Consider the following 27,159-nt stretch of genomic DNA (forward strand, 5'->3'; position numbering starts at 1 on the left):
ACAGCCACACCTGATAACACTGTGTGTGTGTGTGTGTGTGTGTGTGTGTGTGTGTGTGTGTCTGTGTGTGTATGTGTGTGTGTGTGTGTGTGTGTGTGTGTGTGTGTGTGTGTGTCTGTGTGTGTGTGTGCAAGCGAAGGTGTACTTTTGCCAGTACCTATGGGTCTTTGGTAGCGTAACGCAGAGTAAATATTGTCATCGCTACTGCCGCCAAAACCAGCACCACTGCGGTCATTTTGGCTAGTGCTCATACAGTGTAGGATTGCTTAATCAGATAAGGCTGTTATGCTAGGCTCCACTGATCCCATCTGTCACGACTTCATCCTCCGATCCACCGTGCTGTTTCAAGCCCCACGACAGCTCTTTAAGAAAACCACTCAATCTGTTCTTGGGGCTATTTTTGAATTCTTGGCTTTTTTTTTTCTCTCGATAAAAAAAACTGAAGGAAAGGAAGGGTAAAAGCTGCAGGTTGCAATATTTTCACTACCATTCAGGAGGTGGGAAGTCTGACCTCGCTGATCCGCAATCCCACCCTCCTCCACCTACTACCTCCACCTCCACAGAGGGATCTGGCGGGAGATCAGAGGGGCTAGGTGGTGCCTGAGTCACCAGCTATTTGGCGCTCGATGCCCTCATCCCCTCCATGGCAGCCGTTCCTAGCAGTGGGTCTGGTGCTGAATACCAGTCGCCGCTGGATCAGCTCATCTCTAGGGAGCCAAGACGAAACTGGATTAGTGGCTCAGAACCCATGTGAGAGAGGGGGACACCTCAAAATATGGTGCCTTTGTCCCTTACTGTGTGTCACGGCAGGGGGTCACTATTTGGTCACTAGTTTAGAAGTTGAAGAGGGCATAGAAGATGCTTATATCAAATGGATTTTTCAATCACAGTTGTTATTGTATTGGATATTATTCTGCTTTAAAAACATATCCAAACCTTTCTTGTCAATAAAATTCATGTTTGATAAAGCTAAGATTTGGATCCCTTGGGGTTACCCTGGGTAAATCCGGGTAAAGTGTGATTTGGTTTCTAGCTTATTTGCACTGAACATCTAACAGTTAGTTAGCATGAACAGTTAGAGTCACTGTGACTCAAACAGAAGAGGAAAGAAGTGACATCAACAGACAGAAAAGAACGACGTAAGCAGAGATGTGACAGTGCTGACTCCACTCTTTGAAATAAAAGTACTGCCTCTGTGCAGAGTAGTGTGAAAACACCAAAGCTACGACTGGTTAGCACCAAAGATATCGTAAAAATCTGAAGGAAAAAAAAAAAAAAAACAAGCTTCCTGAGGATTACCGCTCTAATCCATGATACTCTATGAATGCTAATGTGCTTGCTCGAGGCACAAAGAACTCAAATCCCCAATGGCCCTTCACTGCTCTCCTTTACTTATTAGAACTTCTCATTATGTGATACTATAAAAAGATTGATGATCCACAAGAGTGATAACATTAGCATGTCTTAAATAGTCAGGACATGTACACTGCTGTGCCAGGACGAGCATTAGACTACTGTTGAGTATCTGACATCAGGTCGCTAGGGATGGGGCTGACATCACTGGGTCGTCTTTTCTCCTTTAAAAGCCTTAAACACACATGCTGACGTGTACAGTATAAACACACACACACACACACACACACACACACACACACAGACAGAAGTTTACTGATGGTCACACACTGAATCTTTCTCTCAGGCTATCTACTGTCAAGTGCAACAAACTGACCACAAGGTCACTGAACTGCAAAATCCAATTATATGCAATTATCCAGTGTGTCTTATACCAAAGAAAAGAGCTTTATCTGACCAGAGGAGGAGGAGGGAAAATTGAAAAAAAATGGGATACACTCTTTTGGCTATGATATCCTCTCTAGTGGGGCTCTCTGTGTGTGGTGTGAGTGTGTGGCCTGTGTCTGCATGTATCTGCTTGACAAGTTGCCATGTATAACTAGGGTTTTTGGCAGCGTTTCTCACAGGTTGAGAATTCACTTGTGGCAGTGGGTGGTGTGGTGTGTGATGGGCGGACTCAGTAATAAACAAGTAGAAAGAACAAATAAACAAGTACTCCAAATAACATAAATGTCAAAACAAATAAAACTTAATTTTAAGAAATAATTAACTATTTACATATTCAAATAAATCTTCCATTTTCAAAATATATTAACAGGGACTTTAACTCTGCTTTTTGATGAAAATAAATTAAAACGATTGAACAAACTCTTTTTGGCTCTGCATATAATAGCACAGTTAGTTGTTGGCGGGTCATGTGTTATGTTTCTGCCACAGAAATGAAATAAATCTCTGGGTTATTAGCACAATGTGGCCTCTCTGTTGTGTCTTACACAATGTGCTAACTCCAGCAGCTCTGTGAGAGGCACAAAGTGAGGCTATAGTTAGCAGTGTTGTGATATTTATACTTGGCAGCATTTCTGGGGCTGAATGTCCACTACTCTGTGTGCATTATGAAATGAGAATTGGAATTTGTATTTTAACTACCTGGGCGGATGTCCGGCCCAAGTAAAGCCTATGTATGAAAATGGTGTTTTCCTATGATTTTCAAATGTACAACACAACAATCTCTTCAACTCCAAAAAGAAGACAAAATGTAAGCATGTTAGGCACTGTGACGGGCAGGAAATGGTCAAGGTCAAAACCGACGCAAGCCGGCAAACAAAAACATCACAGTACGGCATTATGTAGTTTTGAAAACTGACAGTACACGCTCTGGAAAATAACTTTGGAAAGAATATTGCCTTGATTTTATGCTATTCTGTGTAGGTAGTTTGTCAAAGAATGCCGTGTACCAACATGTTTACAGACCAACGCCAGACAAAGGGTTTGGGTGGACTGCAGTGTGTCTCAATAAATGTCTTGTTTACTGGTTGCGATAAAAAGCGTAATGAATACAATCTCAAGACTGATGTACTGTGTATAATTTAAAGAATAAATTGGATACACAATATTAATTTTGAACTACAGTCAAAAGGAAGCGGCGTCTTAGAAATAGGCCGCATTACAGTGATCCAGATCAATCAATTTCTATATAAGCTGTAATTAAAACTAATTGCTCGGCTAAAGAAGGCACCTGAAACTGGGATAAAGATTGATGCCAGCTGTAGTGAAATGGATCTGCTTTGGAAAAAAAAAACAGTCAGGCAGTCAAATCAATAACTGTTTCTGAGTATTTCATCAGTGTCAGTAACAAAAGCGTATAATTAGAGCTGCCTCAGAAATACCAAAATCAATCAAGAGGTGTTTTTTTTTTGTTCAGGCTTATCACTGACAATTCAACTCTTTTATGTGTGTTGTTTTTTAGTTAACAAGGTGGGAGCACTGCCTCGTCTGCATCCAAATTCCCACAAACGCCGCCTTCGTGTAAAGATTTGTTTACATTCACTTTCCATATTGCTTTCATTCTTCTCACCCTTTCTGCACCTTGAGCATCTCACCAGTCCCTCTGCATCTACTGAAAGCGACGGAGCTCGGGGAGGAGACGGAAGAGTGATCAGTGTCATCTCCACTTCATTTCTATGATCAACGGCATCTCTCGAGGCGCCAACCAACAGATCTGGGTACTCGGCACTTCTGAACAGGCGCCATCTGCCGCTGCCATCCCCGAGACGGGGTGGCAAGCTGGGTGCTACGGCTCGATGCTGGTGCAGCAGAGAATATGAGGATGTGTGTGTGTGTGTGTGTGTGTGTGTATTACCCAAAGTTACAGGGGAAGTTTAATAATGATCATACATTGAATTTGTAGCACACTTTTCCTTCATGGTGCTGCAGTATCAATAAAAATGGAACAAGAGGTAAGAGAAAAAAGAGAATAAAAAGAGACATGGGTCTTTGCTGCCCTCAGATGATTAGGAAGGCTGTTTCACGAGCGTGGTGCAGTAGAGCAGAAGGCTCAATCCACCATGGTGAGAAGCTTAGTACTGGGGGCCTGGAGGAGCAAGCTGCTGGCAGATGTGAGGATGCGAGTGGAGGTTTGTGGTGTGATCACTTCCTGTAGGTAGAGAGGCGTATGTCTGTTGATGGATTTGTAAGTGAGTAGCACAACTTTGTAGAGTAATACCTAACACCTAGATTAGTGACTGAGTCCTGGCCGCCAAAGTTGAGATGAGGTATGGGAGATGACTGAACCTGATTTGGAGTGAAAAGACCAAGAGCTTCAGTTTTGCTGCTGTTTAAATAGACGGAATTTGTGCTCATCCAGGCCTTTTATCTCCTTAAGACAGGTGCTGAGGCGTGACATGGCTGCAGAAGGGCTTTATTAATGAGCATCTTTGACTTACGGGGAGCACTCTTATTTAAATGCTTTCAGTGTTTTTCACACAGTACTATCAGAGTAGTGCAAAGCAACAGGTGTGTGTGTGTGTGTGTGTGTGTGTGTGTTGTGTTTTGTAGCTTGTGCACATTCTAACATGATAATGACTCTCAAAGGGCTCAGATCCTGAAGGATCAACTAACAATTAAACAAACAAGACCCACGCTGGTGCTGCAATGAATGTGCTTTAACTAGGTGTTGAAATCAAGCAGTGCAATTTGTGTACGTGTGTATGAGCAAAAATTGTGCCGCAATGTCCACAAGGTGTGCAGCTATGTATGGGTATATGCATATCACATGAATTACAAAAACATTTGTAGAATGATATCAGGACTTCTTCTGGATTTTGTGTATGTAGGTATTTGTGTGCTGTTTTTTGAAAGCATGGACAATATGCATGTGTGTGTGTGTGGGCGTGTGTGTGCATGCGTGCGGCCTCTCCTCTCCTTATCTCCTTCTGCCAGGCCACTCTGCCGACATACACTCCAAAGAGCCCCTAGTTGTCATTCATGGCGTCACACAACCCCCCCGAAAAATGTCACCATAAAGGGGAAGGGGAGAGACAAAGAGAAGGAAATACACAGAGAGAGTGGCGAGTGGTGTGGGTTTGAAGCCCAAGCAAACCACCAGTTACCTCAGAGGGGTTTCGTAATCTCTTCAGTTCAACCTCGGCCTTCCTTCAACACCATACAGCTTTAGGGCACATCTGGTGTATGCCAAGGCACCTACTGCACTAAACAGTTGTCTGAATGCAACATTATGTATGAGAGGATGTGTGGTGAACAGCTTCTATTAAATATTTGCACTCAAAATACACAGTGACTACACAAAGTTACTCAGGTTATTATCCAAATTTAACTGCTAATGAATGTCTGGCTCTAAAATGACAAAGTTCTATGAAAGAAAGTACACAGAATTTTGAGTGTAGACGGAGTGATTATGTCTTAAATAAGGTCAATTAAAGAGAAGATGAGTAAATGCAAAAATCATGCCAAAAAAAAAAGAAATGTTTTTTTTTCTAAAATATCAATTTAAAGATACGGAATACTGAAAATCAACAAGATTGAACATTTAAACTGCAATCTGCATCTGCATCTTAATTATCTTAGTTCTACACGGCTTAAAAACATATTTTTCATGGTAGCAGAAAAGTTTTCATGGGTGATGTGCACTTTCTAACCTCTATGTTGTGTGGAAAAACACACAAACTGTTTATATGGATGATCTGTACAGCATAGAAATTTCAAGGCATTTATTCCAAATGCAGAAGAAAAAAAGATGTTTATATGCAGCATGGATTCCAGCCAAAGCTCAATACAAAGCAAGCTGGTCTGGTGAACTAGATTAAGTGCAGGACATTTGCCTACGGTGTATGGAACATGAGGCAACACTAGCATAAACCTTACAGCTCGCTGGCAAAGTTGATGATGCAAATGTGACACTGAAAACTAGCCAGTGATTCTCTGTTTGGGGAAAGCAATCCAGCTGAGTAACTGCCATGTAAAAGCAGGTGTGCGCTAAGTTAAACTCATTGAATGTGCACGCTGTTGTACAGGCTGCAAATTGTCCCCTTGGTGTTGCTTGTTTACAATAATTATATGATGATGAAATGCTATATGTGAGACACAACTACACTCAGCTGACTGTCACCCTCGGGCTGAAAGCCTTCTCAGATTTAAATTGGAAATCTCATTTGGTACATGCATGTGATCAGAGTGGAGAGGACTCCATTCGAGCCCTTATCTTTATCTCTTTTTATCTTTCTCTCAGTGACACACATGCAAGGAGCAGAGCACACCATACAGTTATTTACCTCAGATACTTATCTATCAGATTCTAGCCAAATAGCATTTGTGCGATTACCATCTTGTGACAGCTGACAGCTCGCCTGGTGACAACACACGGTGACAAGTGGACGGCGTCATAAATAATGACTGCCATCCATTCCGACTGTCAGGACGAGCGGCGTCTCATAATGGGCCGAGAAGGCAAGAAAAACAAAAACATATGCTCGCACACAGAGACAGTGATTTATAACCCTTTTACCTTCCGCACGCAGGTGCATGGGCAAAAAGCAACACACATGCGCACACACACACATCTATAACAAGCAAACACTGAGCATCAAACTGAGAAAGACACAAACTTTCAGACACCCACAAGATGACACATTCCTGAAGGAATAACACTGAATTTTAAACTGTCGGATCCTATTTGTCACATCATCTAACTGAGTCATTTCATTCCATCCAAAATTGTCTTCACAATTTTAATATTTCTGGTTCAGAAAGATTCAGAGATAAATAACTTCAGGAGCAAACACATCTTAAGAAAACGTTGTCATCTATAACTCAGGGGCACCAGATGTATTTCAGTAGTGTGCGCGCTTGTGTGTGTCAAGGCCTTTTCATACTTTCCTCATTCCACATCTGGGGAAATTTGTGGACATGGGGGGTAGGACTTTCAGCTACATATAAATACAAATTTTGTTGTTTTATTATAAACAATTCCACTGTATAAACCTGGAATCTGTGTTTAACAGCTGACCACTTTAATGGTGTAGATGGGTAGCAGAACATAGAACATTACTGTCCTGTTAGTGTCATAATGAAGTTACTCATGCTGTGCTATGTGCGTAAATATGTACATCACTCCCTCAATTTGAAGACATACTTATCGTTCCTTCTGCTGTGTGACGCTGCAGGTACTATATGTTAAAGGAAAGAATCTGACACATATCCAGCTGTGGGCAACAAACATCAGTACTGACCTATCTGACTCACATTGATAGCTGGACATCTCTGTAGATTATGGTATGGACCAAAAAGTTGGTTTGTGATTATGTAGAGCTCTGTGTGCACACCTCTGCTAATTAAAGCCATACAATTTGGAGTTTTGGTCTCTTTGCAATTTCCACTATGGATCAATCCCTGTGCTGAAATGTCAAGGAAAGCCTGAAATACCAGAAACAGCTCCGCTCACTATAAAGAGTATTTATGTGCAGCACCATATTTCCCCCCCTCACCCCCTGTCACTCAACATTAAGTTCTGCTCCCCTGAAGACACATAGCATGGACCCAAAGCTTTTCAACCGCGCTCACAGCTACTGTGTTCACTGTTGCTGTTGACATGAACATAAACGAGTCGCAGGAGGTGTTTTGTGATTCACAGAGCAACCCCTGCGTCTTTTTACCGTATGTGTTGCAATATAGGGGCATTTGAGGGGGATACAGTGATTTTCAACTTAAAAAGAATGTGGGAGGACTGCACCTCTCAGACCCACACATTCAATTATATATTCTATCAAAAATAAGGATGAAAATAACTGCTATATTCCTTTTTGGAAGAACTGAAAAGAGGGATATGTTCCGGAATAGCCTGAAATATCCATTTATTGTGAGCCTGTGTTTTGAATACATTTCATTGCTGTTATCGTGCCCTATTTACAGCCCTCTGTCTTTCCTGTGCTGCTGGAATAGATTGAAACATTCCATGTTTGTCACTGATTTGACTTGACGGACAGTTCCATTACAATCTCTCTCAGTCCCTGGTGTGTGTGTGTGTGTGTGTGTGTGTGTGGGCATGTGACTAACCCACCATCTGTTCACACAAGCAGTTGTTAACAGGGCGTTGTAACTGGAAAATACCAACACAGGTTAACGGTTTTGTTGTAGCAGTTTATCCAAAATGGTTTCCTATTCCATCATTTTGGGATGCTGAAGCACATCATGCCAGATAATGCTGAGCGCTAGTGATGATGGTTATCTTGTAATTTTACTGTGGAATGTTTTTAAAGCAACAACACACCAGAGCTGATTGTTCTTATCTCTACCTGCTTTAAACATAGAGATGTGTGTGAGCATGTACGTGCACACACTCGTAGGATACAGTACAGCAGCATCTCAATTCTGTTTCTCCATTGGGTGCAACAGCACAGAGGGCATGTTCACACTTCAGAGGTTTCATGTTCCATTCTGAAATTCTGCTTGTTCCTGCAACTATTTTAATGTGTTTATCTAATCTATGCTATCTACAGATATTATGAAATGACAATGTGGTGTTTTGTCATATTTCCAAATTGATGTGTGGCTTGGGGTTTTGACTTAATTGAGAAATCTCTTGAGAAAATTATATCAGCTAACAAAATATGCACCGAAATGATTGCTTTGTGTTTGTATTACTTTTGTATGACAATGCTCAGTACCATCATGGCTTGTTTTTTGTTTTGTTTGTTTAAGCACAAACTGCATCCTTGGGATCCAGCTTTTTTTGCACTTCACTCCGTTTCTCAAACATCCCGTCGGTGAAACACGGCGAACGAAAACAAAATCAGTGGTGGGACACTTCTGGCTGCTGTGTGAACATAGCATAGTTTTCCCTAATGATGGCTCCTATCAAGCTGCATGCTGTCAGGGCAGGCCTGCAGCCGACAGGGAAGCGATAAGATAAGAAACTGTTTATACGGCAAAGGGAGAATAAATCCCGTGGTAAGGACCTCACAGTTTCCTGGTGGGTTATATTGCCAAGTTTGCCTGATCTTTGTCAAGGCGCGGGGGTGTTATTACACTGCTCACCCTACAAACCAAACAGCACTCCTCCCATCAAAGCTCATCCTCCTCTCGGTCTCGATTGCCTTCATAGAGAGCTGCTAAGTCCTCACCTGTGACCCTGTGTCTATTCCTCTTTCTCTCTTTGCTGTAAAAATCTGTTATAAATAAAGATTATTGGGTTAAATGTCAAGGCTGCTATGTTTGGGCTTATCCAAGAAAGTGTCTGGCCTCATTGTGTATGGTGTGTCATTAATGCAATGGTAAAAATGTAGATGCGTTCACTCTGAAAAGCTGCTGAATAACCGTACGAATATGGATGAGTTCTAGCGTTTGCATAGCAATCAAAAAGATACAGCGCCGCATGTGTCGATTTGAAAGTAGGAGTCAATCAGAAGCGGTGCAGACACCGTGGGTGTCTCTTGCTTTTTCAGACTCACACATTAGAGGAAGCCACTTTGACAATAAATGCTTTAAAGACACAATAGAGAATACATGAATTCATTTGCTGTGGAGGTGATTTATCTGTTCAAACATTAAGCTGGGGCTGATTGGAGCCATACAATAAACAATCATTATAAATATGTGGGCCTTTCAAACAATATTTCTGGTCTAAAGGTTTGCAAACATACAATTGACATACTGCACAAGGACCGAACATATATGAGGTAAGGTAACATGGAGAAATAATTGCCTTAATCAGGCCACAGGCCTCCATCAATGATGACTCAAGTGGATTTGATTCGAAAGTACTGGCTGATTGGGCACTCAAGGTGTGTGAGATTTGTTCTGCTCTTTGTATTAGTGTCCATTAGCTATTGATTGGCCAGTGTGAGAAGAGGAAGAGAGACACTTGGAATAAATGGTGTAATAGTCTTCAAGTACCCATTTCTTAGAAAACTTTGTTGCAAAGCTAATATGTCATTTCACTTCATAAACCAGGATTATATTCACAGTCATAAAATACAGTACTTTTATATTAACTGCAAATAAAAAGAGCAAGCTGGAGTAGTGTACTGCAAAGTAAATTAAAAATGTGTCATAGGATATTAAAATAATTAGCATCACTTGTTTAAAAGAAGTGGGCTTTACAGCAGTTGTCAGGTATTTCACCATTATATAACATTTGGTGTGATGTCTACTGGCTAATTCAGTTCCCAAATGCCAGTGTTCATGTGTTTGTATCTGTACTCAATAACACAAAATCATTTATTTTTGTCTGTTGTATTCTATAATGGCTCATCAAAATAATTAAAGAAAGTCAGTCAAAGCTCAATCAATACTTTTGACACTACAAAATGTTTTGGGGGAAACTTAAAATTGTTATTTGTGAATGTTCTTTTTAGACTTCTCTTTTGCCAGAATTTACCAGACCACAGTGGTATTCTGGGAAACGGCAATGTACTACAGCATCGATTTCAAAATACATACAACCACTTTTGAACCATATTCATGACAAATGTGCGTTATCTACCCAATCAGTGCATTTATACACAGTTAAGTGAATGGGTTATGGTCTGCTTTCTCCAGTAAGCTGTTTTTTTTTTTTTCTTTAACGTCATGTAAACAAGAATCCTGTTTTCCGCATTTGTGGTTGGGGATTAGAAACACTGGATTTCCCCAGCTAGATTTCTCCTGGAGAACGTTTGGAATGTTTGGAGTTTACATGCATGCATGTTGCCGAGTAACAGCAGAGCGGGTGGATGAAAGGAGAAACCATATGTGCTAATGCCCCCTTGTATTTAAAATGATTCCAACCAAAGAACAACTGAAACTGAAAATGTAGAGTTTCCCACAACTGATCATTTGACTGTTTGTTAAATTCATATACTTGCATGCTGCGAGGAAGTGGAAGACACAGCATGAGAAAAAGCAAACAGCATACTCTATCTCTAATACACAGAGCCATGGTTCCAAAATAAGGTCACGGCTTGGGGAGAAGTAACTAGGTTACTACAGTTCATGTAAATGCCTTCTCCAATGAGCTGTGTGACATTCAGTGCATGTAAATGCATTGAATGTCTTCATTGGACTTGACTACATTACCAACAGCTAGACATCCGTGCTCGCAAAAGTTATGAAAGCCATCAATTAGATACCATTGAAGACACAAAGCTAGAACATTTTAAATGCCTATAATGGCCTAATGGCCTATAAAAGCTTTTGGGTGCAGACTTGTTATAACGCTACACACTTCACTGCAGCTGGGGAAACTTGAGAAGCCACTTCTTTAAAGCAAATCAAAGTTCACTGCCATGCACAGACACTAGGGCTGGGTATTGGTACTTGATACCTTAAAGTATCAACAAAAATAACCTGATACCTGCATTTAAATCCCCTTTGAACTCAGATCTAGGAAAAAAGACTATGTGTGTGGTTTTGATCATAGCCAATCACTGCAAGCATTCTTCAATTTAATGGGACATGTGATTGGCCCACTACCACAGCAGCTACAACCCATTGAGTCTGTGATGATTATATTACATTGTACAGTTAATACATATTTGAATCATTTGAATACTTTAAAATTGTGTAAAAATTAATTTGGATGGGGATGACTGGTGGCATTTTACACAATTGAATGCTTCCATTCACATGATGGGTATCAAATGAAGTACTCTATTGGTGTCTGTATCACTTTGAGGGGTGCTGGTATTGTTACTGGCACTGTAATTTTTTTAATGATACCCAGCCCTAACAGAGACAATAAAACAACACAAAAGCCCACTTAAAGGGAACTGCTGTCACACCAAGGATGAAAGGACAAAAGATAAAAGCATGTTTAAATAAGAATCTTGCAAAGTCATTTATAATAATTGTCTCTATCTCCGATTTGCCTTCTATGAGATAAACCAAGCAAAAAGGGAGGAAAAAAACTTCAAGCTGGCCAGCAACACCCTTGAATACAGCCAAGCTAATTTGAGAGCAAAAACCCCTGGATGCCTCATTTTCTGATGACTCACATCCGAGCCCAATTTCCTGGATATTTGATGAGCAGAACTGCTCCACCAAATGCCCAAACATAAAAGAAATAAGTCAAGATGATTCCTTACCCTTCCAGATAAAAGTCAGGCAAGTAAATTGACATTTATTTTCAAGCCAGGGCTATGCTGCCATAATTTACTGAAAATATACAAGGGACAAAAAAATGCCTGGAGGTGACAGAAATGCAACACACTGAAAATTAAGCAGAGTGCAACTGACTGCATAATAATCAATACAAATGCTATTTAAAGCTTGGTTGGGGTTTGTGGAGCTTTGTTAATTTTGCATTTATGGTCTCAGCACATTTTAAATTCATCATATGTTTATTAGAATACGAAACAGATAAGATCACGACATAATATGCAAGACAATATAAACAATGAAATCCCTCTAGGAGATGAATTCTTCAGAGTGTTGCAACACAACAGCGTAGCAGCTAATAACCTCTATATTAGCTTTGAACCAGACTGATGGTATATTTTACTATGTTATATTTATAATACTCCATTAAGGATCCTCCATCTACACTACAAGTTAAGTGTCACTGGTCTGTGAGAGCCGTATTGGATTTCTGTCACTGTGCATATCAACCAAGTCATTTCTTATGTAGGGAGCTTGGGACCATACAATCAAGGGTGTGACAAAAGAAATGGGACAGAGTGTGTGAATGTATGTGTGTGTGTGTGTGTGTGTGTATGTCAGTGGTTGAAAGAGAGAGAGAGCGAGAGAGTTAGAGGGGTGTATTCAGTGAGCATGTGGAAGTGAAATCTGGGACAATAAAAGAAAGGAGAAGAAATAAAGAAAGCTGGAATACATGGATCAGTGTGTTTAAGCCATGACTTGATATGATGCCACTGAACTGTGCTGTTCCATGCATGAATTTCTCCAAACAATGTCCTTGATGGCAGAAGTATCTGTTCCTCACTGTGAATATACTGTAGGTACAACTCCAGCATGTGCACACACACACACACACACACACACACACACACACACACACACACACACACACACACACACACACACACACACACACACACACACACACACACACACACACACACACACACACACACACACACACACACACACACACAGTTCCAGGATGAAAAGAGATGTATTTATGGTTTTTATAGCATCCATTATTTGCACAGGGGTAAAGAAGTGTCATGAAATATTTATTAGGTGTCTGATGTCATTTCATGTAGAGAGAGAGGAAGGGTAGAGATGAGGGAGGACAGAGGAAATAGTGCAAGTAGGGAGCAAAAATAAAAAAAAACAGAGGAGGAAGGAAATGTAGAAGGGAGGTAGAACGTGTCAGTGCCTAGTTTTGAGTGATGCCACTTCTTATTAAAAGCACCGATGGGGTTTCCATGCAGAGCACTGGATGAATAAGCAGGGAAGTCAAGTTCTTTGTACTCTGGCATCTCTCTCTTCAACCTCAAACTCCTCTCATCTTCCTACGGCTTCCCCCTCGCTCCGACGTTAACTTCCTCCTTTGTTTACTGCAATGTGAGCTTAGGGCTGCTGAGCTGGTGGGGTAAACACCTACTTGGATGTATGTGAGACATTACAGATGCCAATCCTGCCTCGGGGCATCTATCAGCTACTCACGCAAGTGACTGTCTACATCTGCTGCTTGGAGCTATACGTGTTACTTAAACCATGACCATAATAGCAGATCATCAATTTCAATTGGCTGACAGATGTGTCCATGAAATCCTAAAGTGGGAAACATCAAACAAAGCTCCAATCAACATGTACATTACTGTGTTAAATCATTTCTGATATGGTATTGACTACACCTATGATGTTATTCATTTTTAAGAAAGACTTATCAACCAATAGTAGCAGACATATTTGTAAGCTTACACACATGGTCTCATTAAAACTGGGAATATAAATAAATTGGGTGTGTAAAAATGTTACTTTTGGCTGTGCATAAAGTTAATTTTGAACAGGGCTTGCACAACCTGGAATGGGTATTTATTTTAACATTCATTGATTTGACATCATTTTATACATACACATTTTATTGACATAAAGGCAAAAGAAAATGGGTCATTCCTACATGAGCAGACTTTTTCTCCACACAGCTTACGTTCCAGATATTTCCCATGTTTACCATCCACTAGGATTATGAAATAATCAATAATCATCTCCTGCTAAGTCCATGATTACTTTGCTAGGCAGCTCTGTAGCTTTACTAGTCATGTTGTCTTGACATGGATTGAGTAAGTACAGCATATATTATACTTACAGCTCAGTAGTGAATTGATACATTGGCCTGAAGGATAATATGGGTACAGTACTATAGCTACTGTTCCTATGAGTGACTTTGGATTATGTTTCAGTACAAAGCAAGTCTTTGTCCTTTCAGCCCCTTTTCAACTGAGTCGAGCCTATCTTGAGCTAACAGCCGGGCAAACTCATATATTCTATGTGTGTCACTAGATGTATTTTGACAAAGTGACTGTATATCTGAAAATTCAAAATGAGTGTTTTTACCTGAGCCTTTATCTATACACGGAGGTAGTGAGCTCATGTGTCCAGTAGAGTAGAAGGAAAAGCTTCAGTGCTTCTATACAGCCTGAAGAACACTACAGTAGACTATAATGGAGATCATTAGAATGTGCGCTCTTCTATCTGTGTGTGTTTGTGTCAAAGAGAAGAGGAGAGACAAAAAGAGTTAAATAGAAGGTTGCCATAAAAGGGTGTATGTAGATTGTTGTGGGGTGGGTAGTGCAGGGCAGCTGCAAGCAACAGATTACTCCCTGAAGTGTATTTCATTCTTTCTTTTAACTGCAAAAAAACTGCTTTGAATACTGTAAGCAAAGAACATGCCACTGCAAGCATCTAGACTGTAAAAGAGCTTTGTTGTATGCGCCTGCTTCTGTGTCCTCTTAAGCAATTCACATGCAAGCATATGTGGATTTACATATTTGCATGTTTGTGTGTTTATTGTGCCAGAACAATGTGTGAGAGCACTCACACCAGAGAAAATCACAAAGGCAGAAATGAACCAAGGCCAAGCACTGTCTATGAGAAAGTCTTTGCTATGAGCCATTTTCATAATGACCCCACACACACACGCACTGCTTCATAATTCAAAAGAGGGACTTTCTTTTTGAGGGCTGGGGAGCTCAGGTCATATAAAAGCAGCTGCAAATTTAATGGGTCAGCACAGGGCTTTTTGGATGTCTGGAAGCAAGAGCACAGTGTGAAACAGCACTAACACAGAAGCAAATTACTCACTGACGGAGATAGGCGCTAATGACCCTATAAGCTCAGGCCCAAGCGTAGTTGGTGCTTCTTGCCAAAAGCTGCTGTAGACATGTCACTCACAAACACACCTGGGTCCAGTGACTGACTGCAGTAACACTATGGCATTTCAAATGTATGTTTGTTATTCAATAGGATGTGATGAGTATGAGCAAGATTCATCACTTACTAGTAGACATTTCAAAAGACCAAAGATGCACAGCAACTGCTGAGATGTAACACTAGCTCAGTGAAAATTAGTGTGTAAGTTTCTACACACTATCTAACTGAGTTGCTTATTACATTTTACTAAATCCTGTTATTTTACATGGGAGAGGGGTTGAGTCAAATCTATTAGACTGCTTTGTGAGTGGGATAAACAGTGTACCTGTTACTTTAGAGATTCAGCTCCTCAGATGTGCTAATCTTTATTGCCTAGGGAAAGTATAATCTTGATAGGAGTTTAGCAGCTGTGGATCTGAAGTGTACAGTTTACTACGGAGGATGCTAATGGCTACTAATAACACAGGGTTATTATGAAAAAAAAGCATGGGGGCAGAGAGGGCAGCCCTGTTGGGGCCCCCAAATGGTGACAATAATTAAGCGGAGAAATAGTAATAACAAGATATGCCATTCTGGATGCCCTCTGTCTCCCATTAAGATTGTTGTGGCAGTAAATAGCAGGTAAATTGGTCTCTTCTGGGTCTTTTGGATTGCTTAGTAGACTAATGGCTAGTGTGGCCGTCTGCTACCTTGTGATACACTTGTGTAAAAATCCCAATTAATTTCTGCTTATGTTGAAGCTAGCTGTCACATTTTTTGCTCTATTAACAGTCAACAGTTGCCTCCTAGACCTTACCTCAACATAGCAAGCATTAAAGAGCTAAAAGAAAGCTGCCAAGAGAAATGTTAAGAGGAGACTGTGAGCACTGGAATCCTGTCACTGCAATTCTTTCATTGCACATTACAGAGATTACCTCTGGTGTCTTGTGAAATGGAAGGACAGCAGTTTGCAATGGCAACTAAATGACAACACCTTTAAGAGGAGTACAAAGAGTTCCCTCCTGTTCCTTTTAAAATGGGGACTGATGCTACAGGGAAGAGGGATTAATGTGAATTTGGTGGGATAATAGCTAGCATTGGTCCTGGGAGACCAGGCCTTGTGGACACTATTTTCATGCTCATTAATTAGCGTGTATGCTCCCCTCCATATATATGTGATGTCAGTCCATGCATACACCAAACAGCTAAGGAAAAAGTTCAGCGATAGGACAGCAGACATTTTTGCCTCAAAATGAAGACTCTACCTGTGGCATTGTTGTCCCCACCCCTCCCCTCTTGTGTTACCTTCGTGCTGGAGAAAGACAGATTGTACTACTCTAAAGAGTGCTCTTACTTTTATCTATGTTGCCCAACAGAGAGTAGCAAATCTGTGTAAATGGCTGTAAAAGTCAAAAGGGTTCAAATGGGCTACATTTACAACACATGAAGACATATTTGACTTTTTTATTCATTCATTTTCATTTTAGTTTTTCTGTTTGTTTTTGTTAGTTTTAATCTCCATTTCAGCAATGTAAAGTTTGCTTTTGGAAAATGAATGTACATATAATACTCAGCAGTGATTTCACTCTTTACATAATCTCTCTCTAAAGGCATGTATGGGAGTCAGTGAGATGAGATAAAGCCAATTTTGAAAGAGTCTCTAAAACCCACTTTGATTTTAATCTCTCCTGTGAGTGCGAACATGGTGTTAAAAGTGTGTTTCAAGAATATGAACCAAAAAAAATGGTGTGCTCAAATTCCCATGTAGCCAAGTCAAGATTGTTTGTTCTGCTGCAATCAAACTGCTCAAGAAAGTGTTGATTCCAAATATCATTCACCTCACTGGACCAGTGTAGTGGGTGTTTGAAGCATTGGGGATGTCTATCCAAACACACATTCATTGTTTGCTGACACACAGCCGTATGAAGAAGCATGACATGGCTTTCATTCTGCCCCTGAACTTCACTCTGTGCTTCTTTGGCACCAACATCTCTCTCAGTTGGCAGTAACAAAGATACATGTCCAAGGATGTGGTTTAAAGGGCTGGTGGGGGTGGCGGTGGGGGTGGCGGGGGCGGGGGGCATTTTGAACCGACCACAGGTCCCACCATTGAAGACGGGGAAAAATAATTCAAACAGCGATCATTCAATTTATCCACCTGCTCGACTGTTGGAAATGAAAACAGGTTGGCGAGATGAGGTCCGAAAGCGGGCATGTGTCTGCCTGTCGTGTGCCGGTCAGGCCTGCATCAGTCAGCGCTGTCATAGTGCCCACTAAACACTGGCAAGCAATGAGAAAAGTATGAGAGGGTGAGGGGAAAGAGCAGATGCTGAATGCCAAAGTGTGAGGAGCGGGCGTGATCTTGTCAAACTGCAAGTATCATTCACTTCTTATCAGCAGGGTTAGAGCTGATTCATCTTAATGTTTGGCATTGTTAGCAAGTTTTTGGCAAACTGCTGGGACAAGAGCACTGACTGGGCAACAGTTCCCTTTGGGGGTTATATTATCACACCAGTAGAGAGTTTAAAGATGAAAAATACAGACAGACAGAGCTGGATGGATTGGGACAATATAAATTTGGCTTGAATTCTACTCACAGTAACAACTGAAATAATTCACCTTTCTATAAATGTTTATTCTATGCAGGTTAACTGAGAGAAAAGCATACAATAAAAACTGAATGCTCCCAATGCTACATATGTTACACTGTCAATGTGACACTGTCCTGACTTACTATTACTAACAACCAGTTTCCATCTCTATATGCTAATCTTTACGTGCCATTTGTAATAGCAGGAACCAGGAACTATGATTCCTATGCCCTTAATGAAACGGCCCGCTCTGCCGACCTCATTTGTGGATCCACGTTCGCTTAAATGTGGCATCGCCCTGTGGAAATGGGGTCTAGCTCATAAAAAAATCTAAGGTTTACAGGGTTACTATCAAATTGAGCGGAACACAACTCAATGCAGTCATGATCTAGCCCTCTGTTGAGTCTACATGTGAGCAGAATGTGTAATAGACACCGGATCGGTTATTATACCCTATCATTAGTGGAGTCAAATGACAGCATGCAAAGTCCCTCACAGATAGGTTTATTCTGATGCTGTTGTTCTGGAGATGAAAAAGGGTTTTTTTTCTGTAAAGGGTCTACAGATCTGGATGGAGCCTGAACAAGCCAAATAATAAAAAAGACAGGAAATCAGTTATGCTATTACCTAATCAGTGTTCTCTTTATCATAGGGGGGGGAAATAAAACTCAACCTTTTTTTTCTGTGCTTGCATAAACACAGCCATTATCCGGGTAAATAATTATTCACAGTGTGTGTGAATGCTGATTACAGCTTCCCCCTGTTGTGTGTAATGGGAGGGAGACGTTCACTCATCAAATATGGATGAAACGAATGTTGATGCTTTCCATCATGGCACTTAATCATGGCCTCCAGTAAACAGTAAGGGCAGGCATGATGTGATATGGTGACTGTAACTGCTTGAGGAGGCAGGTAAACACTGGCTAGTTTGCTGGTGTGGTGTGACAACGTGATGAGAAGCAATGGTAGTGTCTCAGTTGGCTGATTCAAAGCATGTTTTTCAAACTGTTCGTTAACTACAAACTTTGCCATATTAAATGCATATAAGTGTCAAAAAATACCTTTGAGAGAAAATATATAGACTTTGGTCTGTACCCACATATAGCCCTGCTACAGTCTACCACAGTAATAAAAAAGCTGACCTCCGCTGACAGTGGGGGCGTTTGTCCGCATCCTGTCATTCTATGTACACAGTGCTGAGTGCAATGCCACTCACAGGTCTACATTCTCCTTACTTAGCAATATGTTTACCATCCTTCCATAGATTTCCTCTCAGTCTAAATGATGAGCTGGAGCCAACGGCAAACAGGCACACACCCAATTACTGCACAAATTTAGCATGCAGGACGCATCGACCCGCACAGTGCAGACATACACAAACCACAGACAGAGATGGAAAAAAAAAAAAACCTGTATCACCAGAGCGACTAACCCCTTGATCTACACTTGATCTCCGCTTGTCTTCAAAAGGCAGGATCAGTGTCAGGCTAAGGTCAGAAAGTAAAGGCAAAGGGGTCTGTAGGGAGAGGGGATGAGTTTGAGCCCTGAACCACAAGACAAGATCAAGTTCAGGCAAAGGACAAATTGGCAAGTAGAGAGGAATACAGGAAATGAGGACTGCTTTTGATCACAAGTAAAATATTCCTGTATGTGAGCTGATGGATCAGGTCTGAGGGCCAGTATAGTATGCAAAGCTGCTTAAAATCTAGGGGTAGCTGAGTTCCTCCTTCGCCACATTACTCCTCTGTATCCTTTTGTCACCAAAAAAAGAAAAAAAAGAAAAGTGTGAGATTGTACAAATCTGTTAGCCCACAGTACAAGTGGAAACATAAAAATGTGACCTGTTCCTGAGTTTCACTTTCGTTCAGTGTTTTGAACGAAACACATACACAGCAGTAACACATACACCAAAAAAAAGCAGTCTGGAATAGCTAATTACTATGCAGGAATAACTAATGCTTGCTGAATGCAGTGGGGTTTATTTTAAAAAGCCATTACGTAAGGTAATGAATATGCGGGGACCCTGGGGGCCAGCGGCTCAGCAAGCTTAGTGTTTACTCTGTTTTAAAAGGGTGCTGCTTGCATTTGGGCTCATTATAAGCTGCTCTGTTTTCAGGGTAAAAGTGGGTGATAGTAATTCAAGGATTTGTGATGTATAGACTAAATTAGGGCAGTGATTCACGAAGGATGCGCGGCAGACTGCTGTAAAGCACTCTAAATTCATTTCTGATTGAAAGGACTGACCTACAGCTTACCTGAGGATAAAAAGCAACCAGCAGGAACAGACCACATGACTGCTTTTGTTGGATTGGATTTGATAAGCCTGAAGGCCACTTATCTGAGAGTGGGCATGTGCCAGTGTGCCAATAAGTTGTATTTGATTAAGTTTGTGAATGTGTGTGACCATCATGGTTCAAAACACATCTGCATCCTTTTCTGCCTGCCTTGTTCTGCAATCAGAACTGTGTGACAGTAAGTGGTGGTGGTGGTGGTGGAACTAACACTACAGAAGCAGAAAGGGCAGGTTCACTGTGAAAAGGTGAAAAAAACAGGGGTGTATAGGACTGGAGCTGGGACTTAGCATGGCTGCCACGTCCACTACTCTGACAACTCATTTGCCCTAACATTTCAGCAAAAAGGTCAGACAACCCTCTGCCCAAGTTTATGAATAGTGTATAGGGGCTCTGGCTGACGGAGGGGAGAAACAGCGAACGAGGCAGGTAGAAGGTCTCTTCATTGACTTCACTGGAGAGAGGAGGGAGGCTGCTCTTGTCAGTGTCCAGATGGGAGCTGCTCTGTATCCTCTAAATCAGGAGTGGAGTTCTGACCTTATCTTATTCAACTGGGCCACTCGCTTAAGGCGTGGAATTGTTCTTCTTGCACTCTCCGGTGCCTGCAGATTTAACTGTAGGACCTTTGACAGCAGGACAGACTTTAACAGCAAAACGTAAACATAAAAAAAAAATTAAATTAAAATAGAAGAGAGAATTCCTTGATTGTAATAAATTCTCTATGCAGCCAGAAGCAATACCCTGAGGCAGTTTGTGTTTATGCCTATGGTCCTCAAGGATGTAAATAAATGTGTTTTCACACACTGCTCTATTTTCATATCCTACAGGAACTAACACGGCAGCACATTCAGAGACAGCTTTCCGCTTGAAGTTGTGGCTCGGACAGAAGAGCATGTGCACTTTTTCCAATTTTAAGAGCAAACAGTACTATCCACCTGTGCTGGTCCTGAGAATTAGAGATATGGGCAAACACACACACACACACACACACACACACACACACACATACACACACAAATAAAGATAATACTATTGTCTAAATCTTCAGATGAGGTCAAAAAATATTGACTTTGTTGAAAAACTACAACAACAGCCAAGATCCCCACTCTCTGTTCTTGTGTTACATTATACAACATCCTCAATTGCATCCTCAATGCCTCGCTGACACTGAACTGAGAAATGAAAAATTAAGGAATGGAATGTTTTAACAAAATGTTTAGCATCACGGATTACATCATAATTCCCTCGTGAAGGAGGAAACACTCAAGCGCAAACAGGGGTACATTTACAGTACAGTGCAGATTGTGTGCATTTAGCTGAAAGATTAATGTGGCTTGTTTGTCCTCCCACATGTTGCCTCTTAACTGTATCCTGAGCTGCTCACAGGGTGTCATGGCTGCAAATCGACTCTCTCTTTCTCTCATTCAGACAACGGTCCTCGTTGAAAACACCCAATTCCCAGGATGCTTTCTGTCCAGATGGGCCAAGCCAGCGACACTTGTTCAATTAAAGGCATCAGGGGAGACCCGACCACTTTATTATCTGCAAGCTGGCCCACATTGATCAGTCTGTCTGCAACCACTCACAGCCAGTGTGACAGCTTAATCTGTGGTCCTGTAACATGCACAAGCACCTTTTACTCTTTTTCTCTATCATGGCAGATTCACATACTCAATCTGTTCACTGGATTGTGCACAGGTGTAAGCATGTTTATTTGTCTGTCTCCAGTCTGCAAAAAGAAGACAAAGCAAAAGAGCACAAAGAGGAGGAGGGGCGGTGGCGGTGGGGGTGGGGGTGGGGGGGGGGGGGGGGGGGGGTTGGGGGCGCGGATTGGACCGGTTTCCATTCATTCCAGTCTGTGTCAAGCCATAAAAACAAACGGTTGTCTTTCTATCAGTTTCCTGGTGAAATCAAATTGCTAGGATAGATTTTTATCTTCAGTACGAGCTTAGTGACCACCTGTGGCACCGGCATTGCTACATTGCCTGCTTTCAACATGTTCATTTCTCAGGACTGATGACTCAAACAATCCTTGAAAATAAAACTGACTGACCTGCTGATACAAAGATTGCCTGTCTCCATTCAACATAGAAATATGAATGAGGATTTGATCATCTAAACAACCACAGCAACCTTGTGGTTGATGAGATGGTCTACCAAACTGAGGGCTTACGTTTTGTTGATTTGTTAGACCATATCTTACCTGCAAAAGACATACTAATATATGTTAATGAAATGTGAGCGCTATAGTAATTAAAGTGTGAAAATCATAACTACATCAAAGTTAATTCACCCACTGCAGTGTTGTCCTTGTAGACCTCACCTCCCCCCCCCACACACACACACGCACACACACACGACTAAAAAGCCACATGGTGCATAATGCCAATGGCTTAGTTGACAAAATGAAACCCTGCCCAAGTTGAGCAGTCATTAACAGTGAATCCTAGTGAAGTATCTAGGCCACATCTCTTCTACTGAAACAGCCTGCTGGTCTGACGCCTGAGCTCTTGAGATTTCCCCTCAACCAATCTTTTTCCTCACTCCATCCCCTGTCTCTTGTTTCCCCATCCCTAATGATTTATTTCTTCCTCTCCTTGCATTTCTTTCCTTTGCTCATTGTCTCTCATCTCCCCTCTGTCTCTGTGCCCCCCCTCGCCCTCCTCTTCCTCCCCTCCAAGATGATTACATGCTGAGAAAGCAAGCAGTCAAGGCCTAGCCCAGCCTGTTGAGGGAGCACCGAGGGTCTGTGGCATTAAAGCTCCTCCTCCTCTCTGGCCCCCGTAGAATTGGAGAGGCGACAGATGAATAAATAAGAGCTGTAAGGAGTTAGGCTTTGTGGCAGCTGCTGAACAAATTTATGGTGTTTCTGATAAGTCATCATAACGGTTAGGCCATACTGACAGTGGATAGGAAAAAAGAGGCGAGTCTTGTCTACAAGGATGTTGTGAAAGGGACAGTTCAGCTAATTATTTTTCTCAGAGATGTCTGTTTTGTTTATCATAAACTCGTATGCAACTGCGCAAAGGAGGCCACAAAAGGCAGAGCTTGATATGAGGATCCTGACTTGGCTACAGCACAAAATATACTCAATGTTACTCAATAAAGCTTGAATTTAAAGAGTTCAAGAGTTTAAAATGGAGAAGAGAAGAGAACTGTGATTTCACCGCTGCAGAGGAGAAATGATTACCTTGTGATTTTGTGATGTTGGGTTGGAATCCACTGTGTAGGCAAACTGTTTTGTTTTTTCCACTGAGTTGTTGCTAAGTCTAGAACAGCAGAAATCTCCCATAATATACATGATCAAAACACCTGCAATGTTCTGCAATGTAAATGTGAAGTTAAATGTGATGTCTCAAATGGAAATATTATGAAAAATGTCTGTTTTGACAAGACTGCAGTCATTTTCATTTTACTTAAACTAAAACAAGCCAATTTACTAACAGGACAAGAAATCACTCATTCCGTTCTTAATTAAGCAACAGTGTTATTGACATTATGGCCTCCAAATACTCTAAATAGCAGCTTTCAGACTGGAGTGAATCTCCCATTTAGATTAAGTGTCTATTCCATCCTTTTTTATCTGGCATTTAAAACAAGAAAAGGTCATAAATGCTATTGTCACCATCTTCAGTCATGGCTCAATTGACTATATTGTTATATATAACTCAAATACAATAAATTAAGATTTTGTTGGACTAGTTAGATTAGTAAACCAATAAAATATACTTCTATAGCGTATTTAATAAAGCTGACCAATAGTGGTACAGATAAAACAGATGTGACCTCTACATTATTACATTAAGATGGCAATCCTAATCCTAGCCTACTTCCCCTTTTAACATACAAAACAACAATTGAAATAATACAAAATGGGTGTACTTTAGCTGAAATGATGTATTACTGGGGTACAGAGTTATATGTTTAAGTGGATCAGTGGGCTTTAACATCTATCATTTCAATGGATGTTGAAATAACATGGTAAAATGGGAAATTGTGTAATTTTCTTAGCATTTTATTATTTTACTAACCAGCCCAGGGAAAGCTGGTGCATTATATATCTCCTTGTTAAATATAATGTTTGTGCATAGTCCTTGTTCAAATAAAGAAATTCAAATGGATGTGATGTCTGAATCTGTATTTATGAAAAGAAGAAGCAATGGAAGGTCTGGTCCTAATCTAGCAAATACCGACTAAACCTGTGACTTTGGGTTTGGACCTGTAGCTGTGGTAAAATCTTAGACTAGATTGTTGGCTTGAATCTAAGAACACTAAATCCTGGAATTATGTCAAACTTTCAACAAAAACTAATCATCCACAACCGAGAAATGAAGCAGAGGAGTCTTTTCAGTCTATCTCAGAGGATCACACCATGTACTTTGTTATCACAGACAGAGTTACTGTGGAAAACATACATCTGGATTCTTAACTCAAACATTCTGTTAGCTTGAGCCTAAATATATTTGGGGATCTTAGAGATGTGATAAGGCTTTCATTATTTTTTTGAATTTTTACAAAGTTTCAAATACTTTTATTCTTCTTGTCAGTCAAGTGCTTTTAGTCCATAATTAACAAAAGCGTTTTTTTGGTATGATGTGCTATCATCTTAAGGGTTTTCATTCCCTTTTTTATTTAGCTTGGATGTCCATTTGTCTTTTCCAAGCATTTTTACTAAGCATACACTAATACTTACTATATATTTTCTAATCGACTACATTACAATAAGTGCATCAACAAGGAGAGTAAAAAATCATTGTGTGCATTCTGTGGTTAACTGCTGTGATGTGTATGAACTGGAACATGTTTAGACATCACAGATCAGGCTTTGTTTAAGTCAGTGAATGTAAAAAGGCTTGAACTTGGGTGAAAGGTATTGTCTGACCATCTTTACATCAATGCAGTTTTCTAGATGTGCAGTAAACACACGTGCTGTCCTACAAAAATGCCTGGGCTTGCTCTGATTTTCCAGTTAAACGTCATAAACACAATCATCAAAACCCAGGAATCACAGGGACTGAGCTGGCCGCCGTGCAGCTTTCCTTGTATCAATAAGGAAAACACACATAAGCTTTTGGTGTTTAAAGTTGCATGTCAAATCACCACATTTTATTTCAAGTTTAATTCAGTTACTTTGTAAAATAAAAAAGGTGGTGAGTCAAAATAACAAAACAAAAGAATCAAAGCAATGCCAATGAAATAGGAGCTGCGTGTAAAAAAAGAAGGATCGAGCAAAAAAAGAGGGGGGAAAAATTCCTCAATCTACCCTACTTGAGTCCCAAAAGAATATCATTTCACGTTCAAACGGAGGGAGGTATTCAGTGGCAAAACAAGCCCACTCAAGTGTTACTATTTTCCCATTATATAACAGAGGGAGAGATGAGCAGGGAATAGCTCTATTCCCCATTTCCCTTCTTTTATTGGTCACTCTCATTCATCTCACCGGCCTATTGATCTCAATATTACCAGATCATTTCTCTTCACAGTGCCTCCGTGCCACCAACAGCCCTTCATACATAATTGTAGGCCTTCTAAATGAAAGTTGGACAATAAATAAAGGCCAGGCTCTAAACAAGACGGTCAAAACAAACATTCATCCGTTGAATCCATCAGAGTGAAGGACCTATTTGCTCTGGCCTTAGAAAATGACTTGGGCAGGGAGGATAATTTTGTAAGATGGTGTGGAATTAGACTTCAGAGGAGTGTGTCTTCAGACAAACTTAACCTCTTAAACTCCACAAGGAGGCCGGTATCCTCTGCCGACATTACTGTCTTTCAGAGGCTGTAGTGGGCTAGAATGAAGATTAATGCTAGAGTGAAGACTCTGCTATTATATGAAACTAGACGACCTAAGGCATCCATTGGTACCAACCATGTCGTGCTAGCTTGTTGGAAAGGCTAAATAACAATCCAAAGTTAGACTGAATTTTGGCGAGGGAAAAACTGGCATGGCCATTTTCAAAGGGGTCCCTTGATGCAGTATAAATAAAATAGCCTATTCTAAAAATGGTCTGGTTGGAAAGCTGAGTTGAAGACATGCATTCAACTGTCATGTGTGAAGATCTTGGTCTCCACAATATCCATTTCATTGTAGTAAGATCTCATTGTAGAAACCAAAGGCATTTAAAGGATGTGTGGCTTTCCTAGATATACTGCCAGGGGGATTTTGAGGAGTTTTTCTATGGTGTGATAATGTTGTATTTTGGAGGGATTTCTGACCCTTTTTTCAGTTCTCAAGTTGTCAAAAATTGTTAAATTTTGCACTAAATGTGAGTAACAAATTGTGTCAAACCAAAAATTGCTGGAACAACTTATGAGACATAATTGAGGAAGAGGTTAAGTGACGAAGTAGGAAAACACACACCAGCATACATGCATGTATCACACACAGCACAAGCACAAGCACAAGCAGGCTGCAATGTCTGTCCTCTGAGGAACATACTAAACACACATACACACAAAAAAAACATACACACACACACAATTGCAAGAAAGAAAAATGTGGCAGTAACGACTTCCCTCAACCTTTTGGCTTTGCAGCCGGATGGAAGTGGGAGTGAGTGTGAGTGCTTTAATTTTCTTAGAGGAGGCTGTCGGCTAGGGGACGGCCAGGAGATGGACTTTTCACCGGGGCCTGCCCAAATGCAATCTCTCACAGTGTCACCTGGTCAGCATAGACTCTTAGCTTTGCAGTCAGTGGCATTTCATGGCATAATTGAATTCAGAAAAGGCTGCAGGTACACAACAGGAGTGTTCTAACACTGAGGAACTAATGGCAAGTATTGTGGCGGTGGTGGTGGTGGGGAGGATGAAGCAGTGGCTCTTGACTTGAAGAGCGGACAAATCTGGTTATGAAAGTGACGGTGGGTGTCAGGTGGAAAATAGGAATGTGTCAGCTTCTACATATATCCCAGCATGCCAATAAAAACTCACCCACACAGGGCATAGATTTGTGTTTTGGTATACTTCTCTATTGCTGTTAATCAGACTGATTAAACCTGTTCTGGAGACTTGATGTCTCTCTTTGAATGTGTTTAATGAAATTGTGTACACATCAGTTTTTAGGACAATATACATGACCAATGGCCAAGTCTTAGGCCATTAAAAGTTCTCCATCA

At 40.9% G+C, this 27,159-nt stretch overlaps 1 protein-coding gene across 15 annotated transcripts in view; it reads right to left on the reverse strand.

Annotated features, from left to right (window-relative positions):
* Positions 1-27,159, reverse strand: part of nrxn2b (neurexin 2b) — a 592,634-nt gene that overhangs the window by 513,734 nt on the left and 51,741 nt on the right. The window contains exon 2 of one of the 15 annotated variants that reach the window (XM_053343289.1): positions 20,892-20,901. The exons of the other annotated variants lie outside the window; for them this stretch is intronic. Within the exon in view, the coding sequence (XP_053199264.1) occupies positions 20,892-20,901 (10 nt within the window). The remainder of the gene's footprint in view (positions 1-20,891; positions 20,902-27,159) is intronic. 15 annotated transcript variants of the gene reach the window in all.

Source organism: Scomber japonicus, chromosome 22 (assembly GCF_027409825.1).
Source record: "Scomber japonicus isolate fScoJap1 chromosome 22, fScoJap1.pri, whole genome shotgun sequence".
NCBI lineage: Eukaryota > Metazoa > Chordata > Actinopteri > Scombriformes > Scombridae > Scomber > Scomber japonicus.